The 14,078-nt window shown below is 51.1% G+C and overlaps 2 protein-coding genes across 2 annotated transcripts in view; both read right to left on the bottom strand.

Annotated features, from left to right (window-relative positions):
* The window catches only part of Pstpip1 (proline-serine-threonine phosphatase interacting protein 1), a 41,454-nt gene extending 36,016 nt beyond the window's left edge, over positions 1–5,438 (bottom strand). Inside the window, exon 1 of the mRNA XM_040275288.2 lies at positions 4,935–5,438. Within this exon, the coding sequence (XP_040131222.1) occupies positions 4,935–4,970 (36 nt within the window). The 5' untranslated portion in view covers positions 4,971–5,438. The remainder of the gene's footprint in view (positions 1–4,934) is intronic.
* Positions 5,439–12,146: 6,708 nt separating this feature from the next.
* Positions 12,147–12,398, bottom strand: LOC101978242 (small ribosomal subunit protein eS27). Its single transcript, XM_005316833.1, has one exon. It carries the CDS (start codon positions 12,396–12,398, stop codon positions 12,147–12,149), a length of 252 nt encoding a protein of 83 aa, XP_005316890.1.
* Between the last annotated feature and the right edge of the window lie 1,680 nt (positions 12,399–14,078).

Raw genomic sequence — 14,078 nt, 5'->3', positions numbered from 1 at the left:
TTTATGTTATGTGTATTTTACCACAATTTAAAATGAAAATTTAAATACTAGGAATAAAAGGAGGGAGAATACAAAATTATGTACACAGTGCACTTCTGCTTATGTAAAATAATCTATGGAAACACAAACAAAAAATCATATATATGTAAAAAATACACACACACACACACACACACACACACACACACACACACACACACACATACTACCCCCTGTCTCTGTATGGTGACACTAAGGATGAGTTTATTTTTTAACCTATTTTTTTTTTCATTTTTTCACTTTCCTTTTAGGGTCTCTTGCAGAGGTAGGTACCAGGGATTGAACTCAGCAGCACTTGAACACTGAGCCACATCTCCAGCCCTGTTTTGTATTTTATTTAAAGATCAGGTGCCACTGCATTGCTTAGTGCCTCACTTTTGCTGAGGCTGGTTTTGAACTCGCAATCCTCCTGCCTCAGCCTCTGGGGCCACTGGGATTATAGGCATGCACCATCACACCCAGCTTCCTTTTAGGGTCTTATATTTGGTTTTGTTTCTTTAGAAGGTATACACGTAGCTTTAACAGCCCAGGACAGAACAGGTGCCCAGGAAATGTCAGCCTCTCCCAATGCCTTGAGGCTATGGTATGTCCACCAGGGTGTCCTGGGGCAGGGAAGGCAGCTGTAGAACAGACCAAAGTGAGGCCCCCCAGTCCTCTTCTCTGTAGTTTCTGAAATAGGGAACCTCAGAGTCCCAGGACTGGGAAGGGGAAGGGGAAGAAGTTGTAGCAGCTGAGGGGACCCACAGGAAAGGGGTGGGCCCGGCGCAGCTGCAGTCTCACTGTGCGTCCCTGGTGAGTCACTCCCCCCTCAGCAGTGGTGTCCTCCCTGCTCAGTGGGCTTGGGAGGCTTGGGTCCCCTCAGCGTGGCACAGAGGTTTCCAGATGATGCTAGCGCCCAGCCCCTAAGGCAGAGATATGATCACATGCCAAAGGAAAAAGTCCGGACCTGCTCCCCACTTACCTACTGGGTGATGCCCACCAAATGTAGGGGAGGGGTCACTGCAGCATATGTGGCCCAGCCTCCTTCAGCCCTTGCTTTCCCTTTTAACTCTCCCCAAAGGAACAGGATGTGGATCTCAACCAAATCTGGTCCAGAACTAGATTTCTCCTCTTAAAACAACGTCCAACCACGCCTTTGCAAAGGCCGTTGGCATACAGGTTGCAGGGGAGGGACAGCTTGGATACTCCTCAGAGCACTCCTGGCCGGGTACCTCCAACTCCAGCACTGAGCTGGGACATCCTTGAAGTTAAGAAAATCTTATTCATTTGATCAGATGTGGGGGTGAAGCTTCTCAGGGGTCCAGCTCTGACCATCTAGCAGAGAACCCTACTCAAAAAATATTTGTAGACTATAACTAAAATGAAAGAAAGGAGAAAATGGGTTCAGGCAGGCAGGTGGACCATGGGGTTAGTCACTGTCTCTTCAATGACTCTGTAAATATTTACTTAGCATGCACCCCATTCACCGGTGATACTGATGAGGATGCAAACAGATGTTCATGCAGTACAGTTCAGCTGCCCACTGGGAGCAGAGCCATCGGCTAGCTGGGGTTGGGATGAGGCTAGACTTAGCCTTCTCTAGGCTTTTTTTTCCTTTTGACTTGGTACTAGGGCAACCTATATGAGATCTAAAGGCCTCTCAGCTGGGATGCCTGGTATTCTCAGCCTTGGTCTTGTCTCACTGACAGCCACAAACTTCCTACAGAGCAATGATGCTCTTTATCCAGTGTGTGTGTGTGTGTGTGTGTGTGTGTGTGTGTGTGTGTGTAGCAGAAATCAAATTATCCCTTCCCTCCTACTGGGTTGGCTCACTCCCACAGAAGCCTGCATCTGAATGCTCTGCCATAGCTAAAATCAGGCTATATAAAAATGCAATGTGCCCACACTACAAAATTGCAAATATAGGCCTAATGAGGGACAGGACTGGGTCTATACCCACACTAAATGTTCCTACCACTTTTGAACCACCATATTTGCTTTTTATCATTTTTCTGTCTCCTTCTTTGCTACCAGATACTAGTGATGTGTGAGACTGCCCCCAACAGCTCAGGACCACCAAAATTTATCTATCACCAAGTATATATCAGGTTTTGACCTCTACTAATTTATTGTTCAGAGACCCCCCATGTTCAAACTGTGAGTAAAATTATAGATCACAGGCCCTGACTGTAAGCCATGGGCATCTCTTATGAGTAAACTGTATGAGCTTTAATGAATGTTCTTAGTGACATCATCTTCAACTCCTTAGAAAGCACTTTTGCTTCCCTCCTTACTATATGAGCTAATGCCAGAAACAGGGCTGGCTCTCGCCTGTGATCTGGATTGATGACGTTTCGAGACAACTGAACTACTGTAGGATCAAAAGTGATCTGTCTCCTTCAGGGGTTTCTTTCACTATTTCTTTTTTCTTTTTCCTCTTTTTCCCTTTTGCAGAACAAGGGGTTGAATCTGGGGCCTCATGCATGCCAGGAAAGCATTCTGTCACTGAGCTACATCCCCAGTCTTTTTTATTTTGTGTTTTGAGACAGGGTCTCACTAAGTTGTGGAGACTGGTCTTGAACTGGAGCTCCTCCTCCCTCCGCCTCCTGAATCACTGGGATTGTAGGTGGGCACCATTGCACCTGGCTCTCCTTCCACTATTTAAAGACTAGTCATTTTCACTGTGCTGCCAGGCTGCAGGGTTTAGTGGCAGAACATTGGGCTTGGGTGAGGGAAAGCTAGGAAGAGAGTCCAAGGGGGTCAGGCTCTGTCCCTCTGTCCATTGTAAGAAAAGACTCTTGTCTTTTCTGTAAGTTGAGCTTCAAAAAACTGTTGTATTCATGCTCAGCTGAAATGTGACCCCTGTGGGAGGTAAGAGAAATTTTCTTGATGTGGACCCAGAGACCCAGAGATCCAGTGATACGCCAGGTGGACAGAGGAATAGCCAAAACCCTGGAAGATGCACGCATTGCAACCCGCCTGCTGGGGTTTGATCCCCGCTGTGTGGTGTTAGGCAAGTCCTGAAGTCCCTAGGCCTCAATTTCTTCATCTGAATAACAGGGAAAACAACAGCCTCTACTTTATTGGTTGTCGTAGGGATTGAGTGGATAGACACACAATTCTGAGATAGCGTCTGGCACATTTTTAGTGCTAGTAAGCGTTAGTTGTTTTTGTGCTGGGTGAAGCGAGCCCTGGAGCGAAGCATGAGAATCTACCTGGGAGCAGGTGATGCTGACAGTGACATGAGGCCTCAGCTCTGGCTTAGTGTGAAGGTTCCACTGGACACTTCTCTCCCTCTCCCTGCTCTGACCTTCCTCATCCCAGGCCCAGAGAGCAGCCACAGAGGAGGGGAGGCACCTGGAGACCAGGACATCTGCAGCAGCCCAGAAGTGGAACAGTGCAGGGAATGGGGTGGGGGGTGCCGCTCAAGGAAGCCACCACACCCTGCTCCTTACATACCATCCCCTCCGCCCAGACCCTGCCACGGGAGCTGCTCCTTGCCCCAGCTCTCTAGGGAAGGTGGGCCCAGGGCTTGGGATGGGGACAGAGGTCCTTGGTGGTAAACAATCAGGGTCTCCTGACCTGCCTGGGTTACAAAGCAGCCTAGATTTCCAGGTCCTACCTCTTTCCCAACTTTGCACTCCAAATCAGAGCAGTGATGTGGTGACTCACCCCCAGACCACCTCCTGGGGCTGTGGTTGCCAGCCTGGGCAATAAGCACCCTGGTATCTGCCTAGGTCAAGCCACATCGGCCTCCATCAGCTCTGGGCTGGTCCTAGTCCCTCTTTTGTGAAAGGGAAGAATGGAGGCCCAGCAAGACACAGGGTGCCCTCCCCAGGCAAGGCCCTCTGCTCTGTGCAGGGAAGCAGGCCACTCACATGCTGGCCCAGAAGGGAGGGAAGGCCTGGCTCATTAGCTCTCATCCTCCTGGCTGCAGCCCCAGGAAAGGGCCCAGGGAGGGCCAGACTGTGGCTGGGGCTGAGCGAAGGGCCAGAGAGTCCACTGTGGGGCTGGAGGGAGTGTCCTCAGGACAGTCACATTCACCAGCTCTAACCAGAGAGGTCTCAACTTGTTCCCAAAAGCCACTGGGGACAGCCAGAACTTCAGGACCAAAGGAAGGACTGAAGGACAAGTGGAAAAACCGGGGTGGGAGGGCAGGGGGTCGGAGTTGGAGCTGGGCTTGTGGCCACGTGGCCTGGGCCAAGGCACTTGACCTCCACCACTGGCCAGGTGCCCTCATTTCCTGGGCAAAAGGATTAGATTTATGGCTGTGCTGAATTTAAGCAAGCAAGCAAGGAACTGCCTGGCCCAGCTGCCTCCTCAAGACCCCTGAGGTCTTCAGGGGGTGAGGCGCTGAGTGAGGGAAGGTGTCCCCGCAAGGTGCTGGGAGCTTTAGGGCATTCGATCACCTTCAGCTGGTGTGTTTATTTGTATTCATCTCCATTATACGGACGGAGAAACAGAGGCCCAGAGAAAGAAAATGACTCACCAGCCTATAAGTAACAAAGCTAAGACGGGGACCCGAGTTTGTCTGGTTCCCAGATCTCTGACCCCTTCTTTGCCCCACCAGGGAGCCCTCCTCAAGTTCCCACCCATGTTACTCTCCTGGGAAGCTCCTGCTGTGGGTGAGGGCTCTTCCAGGAAGGAATCAGCCCTGTGGGGCCAGAGGAGATGCCCTGTCCACAGGGGTAACATTTGCAGCGAAATCAATGACCCACCCCTAAAGACCCCCTTGGCCTTCCAACTCAGAAGGAATATCAGTGGCCCAGGCCATCTCCACAACAATTAAGACCAAAACCACCCCCTGTTTTCAAGAGAAAGCTTCCCGGTATGAACCGCCAAGGCATGAACTGCCTGGGGACAATTCAGACCGGCTGAACCCATTCCACTTGCTGGAGGTCTGTTCCCTCACTCACCCAAAAGGCATCTCGAAACTGCAGCTGGGGCATCATCCTCCAGGCGTCTGCTGCTGTGAAGCCTGTGCTCCTGCCTCAGGCAGGGTTGACTGTGGGCCAGGAGCCAGGAGCACCGTCCCAGTCCCGGCAGAGCTGGCCCAGGCCCTCCCTCCCTGACCGGCGCCGTCTGCAGCACTGAGAAGGCAGCCACAAGCCAGAGACAACTGCAGAAGGCAGAAAAGGAGCTCAACCTATTTTGTTTGGGGTTAGAATCGGCAGCAAAATGAGGAAGAAGCCGTGCCCAGTGATGGATAGGCGGGCTGCGGTGTCCAGCCCAGCCCCTAGCCAGCCCCAGTAGTGGAGGACACAGGCTGGGACCCAGGGCAGGGAGCCGGGATGCCGGCCCTGGTGAGCGGTGGGTGGCAGGGATGAGGGGGAGAGGCCGGCTGTGCACAGGCCAGGTGGGGAGGCAGTCTGAGGCCTGTGCAGGAAGGTTTGTGCAACCTTCCCCCAGGGCAGGCACCAGGGCCCTAGCCCACAGGAAGTGGAGCTGCTCTGCTCCCTGTGCAGCCCCGCCTGCCACCTGCCATCCTGCTGCCTGCCTCTGCTTGCCCCTTCTCAGCCCTGGACCAGTTTATTCTCTGAGCCATAAACTTAGGGAGTCTGAGGCCCAAGACTGTGTGGGCAAAGGAGGGGTCCAGGAACTCCTGGGGCTGTCCCCAGCTCAGATGCTCTCCAGGCCAGGGTCAAAGAAGCTAGATTCTCTGGGCATCCCAGGACACAGCAACCATTCACCCAGCCCTGCATGCCTGACTTCCAAGAGCTCAGTCTAGGGCAGACACCGCTGTGCTCTGGGGGGCTGTGGAAGCACAGAGATAGGATGGGGAGGAAGCCCAGGGAGAACAGCCTGAGGCCCCATGGGCACTGCCCCTTGCCACCACAAATCTCCAGATTAGATACTCTCCAGGCAGGGAAGGCCCCTCTGAAAATGGAGTCTTTAGGCTCAATAAATGTGGAGAGAGAGAGACAGGATTATAAGGACACAGAGATGGGAGTTTGGAAACCCAGGTTGGGGCCCAGTTTTTTTTGGGGGGGGAGTCCCTTATTCTTCAATGACTGAGGGGCTCCCATTGACCCTCTAATGCTCTGAGACTTAGTCTCCCCCACCTGTTACCTCTAGTCATTGCAAAAGAGACAGTGGCAAGAACACTTCTGGAAGTTCCAGTTTGGTGGGACAGGTGCTGGGGGCCCTGCTCTGAGGAGCCAGGCCTGCCCACTCAGCACAAGATGCTGGCAGGGCGTCCTGAGCCTAGAGTGGGCTGGTGAAAAGGATGAGTCAGGGACTGTCCACAAATCACCACCCTCACCAGTGTCTCCCTTGCAATTGACTGGGGTGGTAAGATAGATGAGAGCTGCTGCAGGAGAAATAGCTAAGCTCTCAAGTGCCAGTTACACAGGCCAGGGTTTAGATGGGGGCACACCCACGATTCTAGAATAGCCACCCAAGAGGGAACACATCAGGGAGAATTACAGAGCAGTGGGACTGCCCCTGGAAGGCCCTAACCTCCAGCCTCCTTGAACTTGAGCTAATAATAAACCTCTTTAGCACTATGGCAACCTGTCTGGTTTTCTGTTACTTGCAGCTGCTAATCCAGTGGTGTAAAGTCACCTTGAATCCCAAAAGCCAAATACTGAGGCTGCACCTCTCCTCTATCAGATGGCGTGATGCCCCTAGTTCTGGAGACAGACTAGAAACCCCCGGTTACTAGAAGGCTCCCTTTCATTGGCAGAAATCTTCACAGCTGGTTCCCTTCCCTGCCTCCCCAGGTGTTCTTTCCATTACCTCCCACAAACATCTGCTGCAAACAGGCCTCTTCCCTTTCCCCAGAGGCGCCCTTCACACTCCTACCTCCACACTTTTGCTTTTCTCTGACCAGAATCCTCTCTGGCATGCCTTCCTAGATCTTCCTCCCCTGGGCAAATATCTCCATCCCTCAAGGTCACTCTCAAGGCTCCCAACCACAAGGCCTTTGTTTCCCAATTGCATTGGTCCAGTCAAGGCACTGGTCTGGGTGGCCATGCTGATTGTGGACTGGAGCAATTGAGGAGGGAACTAATGGAAGGAACATTTGAAGTTCTCTGCTAGAAAAAGGTCTTCTCCCCGCCCCCAGCCCCCAGCCCCCACCACTTTTTCAGCTCCTAGGACTGGGTAAACCCAACAGCCAATTTGGTTTGGGAGCATTAACTAAATGCCAGGTGCACTGGTAAGCTTCTTTCATGCCCATCTTACTTAATCCTCACCCAGCCTGTGCTCATCCTTTACAGATGAAAAAAACTAGTGATTAGTTCATGCAACTCACATGAGGTCTCACAGCCAGTAAGTGGAGGGCTGGTGTGGTTCCAGATCTGTGTGATGCCAAAGCACATGCTCTTAGTCTCCACAGCTGTCTTCTACCAACAGTCCTCTATTAAAAAAGGGGTTCCTCCTTATTCAAAGATAATGCCACTGAGAATTTCCATCTCAGAGCATTAAGTTCTGAGTGCAGCTCCCTGCTTTCTATGGTTCTCCCCTCAGAACCCTAGTCATGGGTGGAAAACAGCCCACGGAGGCTGTTGGAGCTGACAGTGCTGCTGGGTTGAGAATCCAGCATTGGCATGTGCTCTGCTGTGTTCATTGGGAAGGTGCCTCAGCTGGGGACGCTCTGGGTTGCAAGGAACAAGCCTCAGAGGGTCTAAGCGGAAGGAAGTGTATTTCACCCACAGGAGGGGTCAGGAGCAGGGTGTTTTCCAGGTGTGGCAATGAGGGCCTCAATTCGGTTTCTCTTCCACTGGTGATCTTCCTTCTTGGGAGCCAAGGAGTGGCAGTGGCTCTAGTCTATGACTCAAAGAAAGAAAAGGAACACCAGTCCTGGTGTGTCATTTTCTCCTAAGTCCTGCCCCAACCCCCAGCCCTCTGGGAAACCTCCTCTGGTGTCTCATTGGCCAGAAGTGGTCACACGCTCACACTTCACCAAAAGGCCATGGGAACGGGATCCCTTGGCAGGGCTGTTAAGGATGATGGGAGCCAATCAGAGAGACCTCCACAACCTTCTCCTCAGCCCACACTGCAAATGCTGCTGGGACTGGGGCCCAGGAGAGGCAGACTTGGTTTCTGCCTTGAGGGGCTGACATATAGGAAGAGAGGTTCTAAGAAGATCCCTCTCCATGGGGCATGGCTTGGAGGGTGAAACCAGAAGAGGGTGTTGTAATGATTCTGAGGGGGGCGAGGCCTGGATGGGTCAATGGGGGCAAATAGGAGGGACATCAGAGAGGTGCAGAAATGAAGGAAGCGGGCTAAGACATCTGAGAACCCCAAAAGAAAAGGAGCTGTATGGTTTGAGGCCCCTCCCTCACCAGCTGCCCCACCCCAGGCCCAGCCCTCAGGGAGGAGAATGAGTCCTGAAAAATCACAACTTTTTAGCAACCAAGCCTACTGCTTCAAAACACAATTTGCCTTGAGGTCCCGGCCCCCGCTGCGCCCCAGGCCAAGCTGTGGGGGAGAACCCCACCCAGGCTGAGCCCCATCCTGTTTTGCATAATATTTGAACGCATCTGTTTGAAGAATTCAAGAAGTAGCAGGTCCAAGGATTGAGAATAAATTGCAAAATCAGTCGTTTGAGGATTGATTGCCACAGCCAGGCACCTGGATCCACTCTAGCCATCCTTTGGAGCCATCGTAAGTGACAAAAACAAAGGTACTAGCCACGAATGAGGAAATGTTCATATCTGGGGTGTTTTTTTAATTAGCTCTTTCATGCTGCACTCCCTTGAGCATGGGAATATTTGTGGAACAACACCACCACCAACCCCCACCCCACCCCACCCCCGTCTCTGCCTTTTGACTTGATGGCACATTAAACCCACCAATTGCTGGATTTCTCTGCCAGCCACAAGATTGATGGGGAAGTTGAGCCAGGCATCTCCATGTTCCAAGGATCTTCCTCCCCGACTCACAGGGGATGGCAATCCCCAAGAGTGTTGCAGCTGCCAGGACAGGATGCACCAAGTACCGGGTCAGAGTAGAGCCGTGGGACTGCCATGCCCTATCCTGAAACGCTCTGGACCCTGAATCTCCCGACACCTGCCCTCAGGTCCCTGCTGCAGGCAGAAGATAGTGGTGGTTGCTAGGCAGGAGTGGAGAGGAAAGGCTGAGGACCCGTCCAGGGGAGGTGAGACCACACTTTAACCAAGCCCTTGAAGCACACTTCATGGTCTGGCCAGACTGCATTTAAAAAACACAAATTCAAAGATAATGCCATTGAGAAGTTCCATCTCAGAGCATTAAGGTCTGAGTGCAGCACCCTGCTGAGCAACAGGACCCTGTGTGACTGCACTTGATGCACATCTATGAAGCCAGCCCGGCTTACTGTCTGCTTTCCACATTGCAGAGTGATGTTTTCAGACCCAAATATGGTCATGTCACCTTCTTCCTGGCACCTTTCTTTGATTTCCCATTGTTCTCATTAGTCACTGTCTTGGTATAGCCTAAAGACCCTGCCTGACCTAGCCTCAGCCTATTCTTCTAAATTTCAACTCATAATACTCCTCCCTCAGCATCTGGTACTGCTCCCTGGGCCTTCTTTCAGTTCTCTCTCTTACCTTATTCTCTTCTACTCCAGGTCCTTGGCACATGCTCTCTCCTCTGCCTAAAAGATTCTTCCTGTCCCATCCCAGTCCCTGCCTTGGCCCAGCTAATTACTCCTCGTCCCTCCACTCTCTTATCAAGTGTCACCTCTTCAGGAAAACTTTCCCTGACCATCAGATGGATGCACTGATGGATAAACTTCAAACAAGATTGAAAGCAATTAGACACCACTGTGGGGGAAGTTTGCCAAGTTCTCAAAGGCTGGAAGAGAAAATGTTTTCAGAGGAACAGCCCTCAGAGGTAGGCCAGGCTGGAGGACAGGGCTGGGGGCCTGGAATCCTCACTTAAAATCCAGGAAGAATCAGAAGCAAGAGCGTGGAGACTTCTGAAGAGAGGGGACTGGAGAGAAAGGGTCTGAAAGCTCCTAGGTGACATCCAAGGAGCCAGGAGACCCTTTCCATGAATTTCACTTTATAATGGCACTGCCACGTGTCCAGGGGACATTTGTTTTGTCCCTTTTGTTGTTTACGTGCTGTCTTACTAATATCTGCCTCTCTCTGGGAATGCCAGGTGACACAGGCATCTCCTTCTGGAAGGAAACCTCTCTCTGGAGGAGTAACATCTGCTGTGCCAACAGACTGTAGCCAGAAGGGCATTGCTCAGTTGGCACTCAGATTTCGGCTGAGTACACTGCCATGGTGCTACCCAGGGCTCTCGGGTTGCCCACCCACCCCAGGGCTGATCTGGGATGTTTCAGTGCCTGGCCTTGGTGGCCCACTGTTCCTGGGAGAAAGGCCTATGTGTTCCCACATGGTGACCAGAGGCACACCCTCTGTGCTGGGGCACCCGCTGTGAACCCCAGTTGCTCTGATGCAGAGTGGAACAAGCCCACTGCAGGGCCCCCACCAGCGTCAACCCAGCCTTCCTGTCTGGGGACGGGAGTAGTGGCAGCTGTGCTGAGTCACAGCAGCGTGCACAAGGACACAGAAGGAGCCAGGCCAGGTCATCTCCCCCAGGAGGGGAGCTGCATAGCAGCAGTACGAGCCCCGGGTTCTGACTGCATCAGGCCTGAGCTGAGCACTACCTGTGCCCTGGGTCTCATTTAATCCTCCCAACAGCCTGTGAGGCATCATGGCTGATTCAACAGATAGAGAAACGGAGGCCCAAAGAGGTCCGTGGATACATTGGGAGTCCCATCACTAAGTAGGATCTCTTCTCCTCAGAGTGTGGGACTAGAGGTGTGGAGCAGAAGCAGAATGAAGAGGAAGGGGAAAGAAAGAAGTCCCCACTGAGGAGGAAGTGTGGAGGCCAGGGACCATGCTGGGGGTGGGGTGGGGCTCTTAGGTGAGGGCTCTGCTCCTCCCCTGATGCTAGGAAATGTCCTTGTCTCCAGTGGGGGGTAGAGGGTGTGGCCTGGGTGCTCAGGATGTGATACAGATTCTGTTTTTTGATTTGCCTTCCCACCTGAGCAGCTGCAAAAATAAAGGCCTCTTCCTGCTCACCCGCCTGGCCAAGTGGACCATCAGCTTTCAGGTTTACTCATCTGCAGCCGCAAGAGTGTGACTCTGAGTTTCCAAGCACTGTCAGGCTTCAGAAGCCAGAAGCAAGTCGGGATTCTTGAAAGACATCGAAGAGGTTCAAAGAGGCCAATTGGTGATTGGAATCAAAGCCCAGCAGATGTGGAGGAGGGATACCTCCAGGGAGTCCCAAGCCTCCTTGGCCTCACCCAGCCCTAGCCACCAGCTCTGGTTGGAGAGCAGAGACCTGCAGGGACAGCAAGAGCCAGCAGAGACCACAGGGAGGCTCTCAAGTGGCAGAAGACCTTTGGACAAACAGTCTTTTGGTGGACATTGTAAACAAAACAACAAACAAACTAACCAGAGGGCCAGGTCCCAATCAGACCTACTGATGAGGTGGGGTCGGGAGTCTGCATGGTTTTTAGGGTTCAGGCCTGTACCCTTGGACCTGAACTCCTGCTATTGCCTTACCGCCTCATTTCACAGATGGAGAAACCGGCCCCAGATGGAGACAGAAGGACCGCCTAGACACAGGGAGGACAGCACACACCACCCCAGCACCCAGCCTGCTTTGTCACCTTTCCAGGCCCCCTGCCTGCTTTGTCACCACCCCCAGCCACCCTGTTTGCTTTGTCCTTTCCTCTACTCTCTGGAAAACTCTCTTTCTAAAGAACCTCTAAACAGTTTCTCAGCATCCTTTCTTCAGAGTGATTTTAATTTAGGTGGAAAACGTTCCAGCCCAGTTGGTGTTTAATTGTCACTGAGAGGATCAGGGATTCAGAGCAAGAGACCTTGATTTCCATCTTGGCTCCAGAAAATCGGTAGGCGGAAACAGGAGGAGCGCCCCCAGGGCAGGCAGCAGAACAGCCTGTGCTCAGGCCCTAAACAGGGAAGCCCTGGGCCTGTCCAGGAAACTGGAGGTAAGGAGGGGGAAAGGGAATGAGAACACGGGGTCAAAGAGCTCCAGCCTCATCTTGCTGAGGTTGAATTTCTTCAGGTGGAAAACAGGGATGATGAGTTCACTCATTTTATTTTATTATCCAAAATTTGTCTAACGAGATGTTTCCCCACTCATTTCGATTCAGGTTGCTCTTAGTGTTGCTTCTTCCCAACGGAACACCCTTCTGTAAGCCCTGCTTTTCCTCCTGCAGGCTGGCAGAGGACAGTGAGCAGCCAACACAAAACTACCATTCGTGCCTGGCTAAAGACTGTGGTGACCTTAGAGCGTCCCGGGCATTTTACATCCATGAAATGGGAATTGGGGCTCTGCACCAGGCGCTTCTTCTTGTGTTTCCTCTTCTCCTTTTCTGGAGAGGGATGAAGAAGATCTTTTGCAAGAAGCATATTCATGTGGAGAGGTCATCACTGCTAGAAAGTCCACATATTTTAAAAGTGATGCTTCAAAGCTTATATTAGAAGTATATAAACCAGATGCAGGCCTGTAATCCCAACGGCTGGGGAGGCTGAGGCAGGAGGATCTCAAGTTCAAAGCCAGCCTCAGCAACTTAGCAAGGCCCTAAGCAACTCAGTGAGACCCTCTCTCTAAACAAAATATAAAAAAGGTCTGGGGATGTGGCTCAGTGGGTAAGCACCCCTGGGTTAAATTCCTAGTTCAAAAAAATAAATAAATAAAAAAGAAGTACATAACACATCAAGCCTCAGTGTTTGACAACATGAAAAGGCACCTAGCCCACTTCCCGCCCCAGTAGGTTGGAATCCACAGTGATAGAGGCACCTTAGACCTGGCAATACTGCCACTGCTGGCCCATCCACCCAGACTCCCAGGACTTCCAATAGCAGAACCAAGCTGAGGAGGGGCAATAGCTCTCATCAGACCCACGAGACCCACCTTCTTAGGGTGGAGGTGCCCATTTCCCCAGCTTCCTCCTAAGTCCAGCTTTTGAAATGCCCTCCTCAGCTCACTTATAAGAGCTACATTTTCTCATGTTCTTTGGTTTGTTTGTAAATTTTTATTTTTATATAATTTTCAACTTAGAGAAGGGTACAAAGAACTCCTGTTCCCATTACCCAAATTCCTTAGATTGATTTACCCCATTGCTTTATTATTATTTCTTTATGCATATTCATTTGTTATATTACTGAAGTTGAAGGCATGGTAACTTTTCACCCCTGAATCCTTCAAGTATGTATTTCTTACATAACCACAGTATAATTTTCAAAATTAAGAAATTTAATATTAGGCTGGGATGAAGCTCAGTGCTAAAGCACCTACCTAGCATGTGCAAGGCATGGGTGGGTTCAATCCCCAGCACCGAAACACCCCACCCAAAAAGAAAACAAACAAAAAAAGAAATACAACATTAACACAATGCTGTTGTATAATCTGCACTCGTGTTCAAATTTATTTGCATCAACTGTAATATCCTTCGAAGCTATTTTCTTTTCTTCTGGTCTCCTTCAATCTGTGACAATTCCCCAGTGCTTCTTTGAATTTCATGACCTCAACCCTTGGGGAGACTGCAGGCCAGTTAACTTGGAGAATGTCTCTGAATTTGAATTCATGTCTAGTCCTTTCCTCAGGATTGGATTCGGTGGATGGGTTTGGGTGGGAAGACTGCATCTGCTATGGTCCTGTGTCCTCAGGGTGTCCCAATAGATGGCACATGGTGTTGCTTCCCATGAGGGGATGTTGACTTCCATCACCTGGCCAAGCTGGCATCCTTCAGCATTCCTCACTGTGACGTTTCTGTCTCCCCTTTGTGATTAGTAAGTGTCTGGTAGACAAACCCTCTGAGGCTGCGTCAATATGCAGATCCTGTTCCTCCAACTAGTTTTAGCACACGTTGGTGATTCTCTAATTCCTTCCTTCCATCTATATTTATTACATTATAAGGAAGAGTGTTCTCTTCTTCCCACTTAAGTGTTAATTTACTGATATATTAGTGTGGACTCCAACATCTGTGTTATTCACTGGCTTATAATTCATTGCTCTTATTGCTGGTCATCAAGCACAAACTGTCCCAGAGTTGGCCAGGGTGAGCCCCTCAGGGTCTTCTGTTTCTT

The sequence above is a fragment of the Ictidomys tridecemlineatus genome, chromosome 5, assembly GCF_052094955.1.
Source record: "Ictidomys tridecemlineatus isolate mIctTri1 chromosome 5, mIctTri1.hap1, whole genome shotgun sequence".
Classification (NCBI taxonomy): Eukaryota; Metazoa; Chordata; class Mammalia; order Rodentia; family Sciuridae; genus Ictidomys; species Ictidomys tridecemlineatus.
The sequence above is the reverse complement of the archived record's forward strand: the minus strand, read 5'-3'. Positions and strand labels throughout refer to the sequence as shown.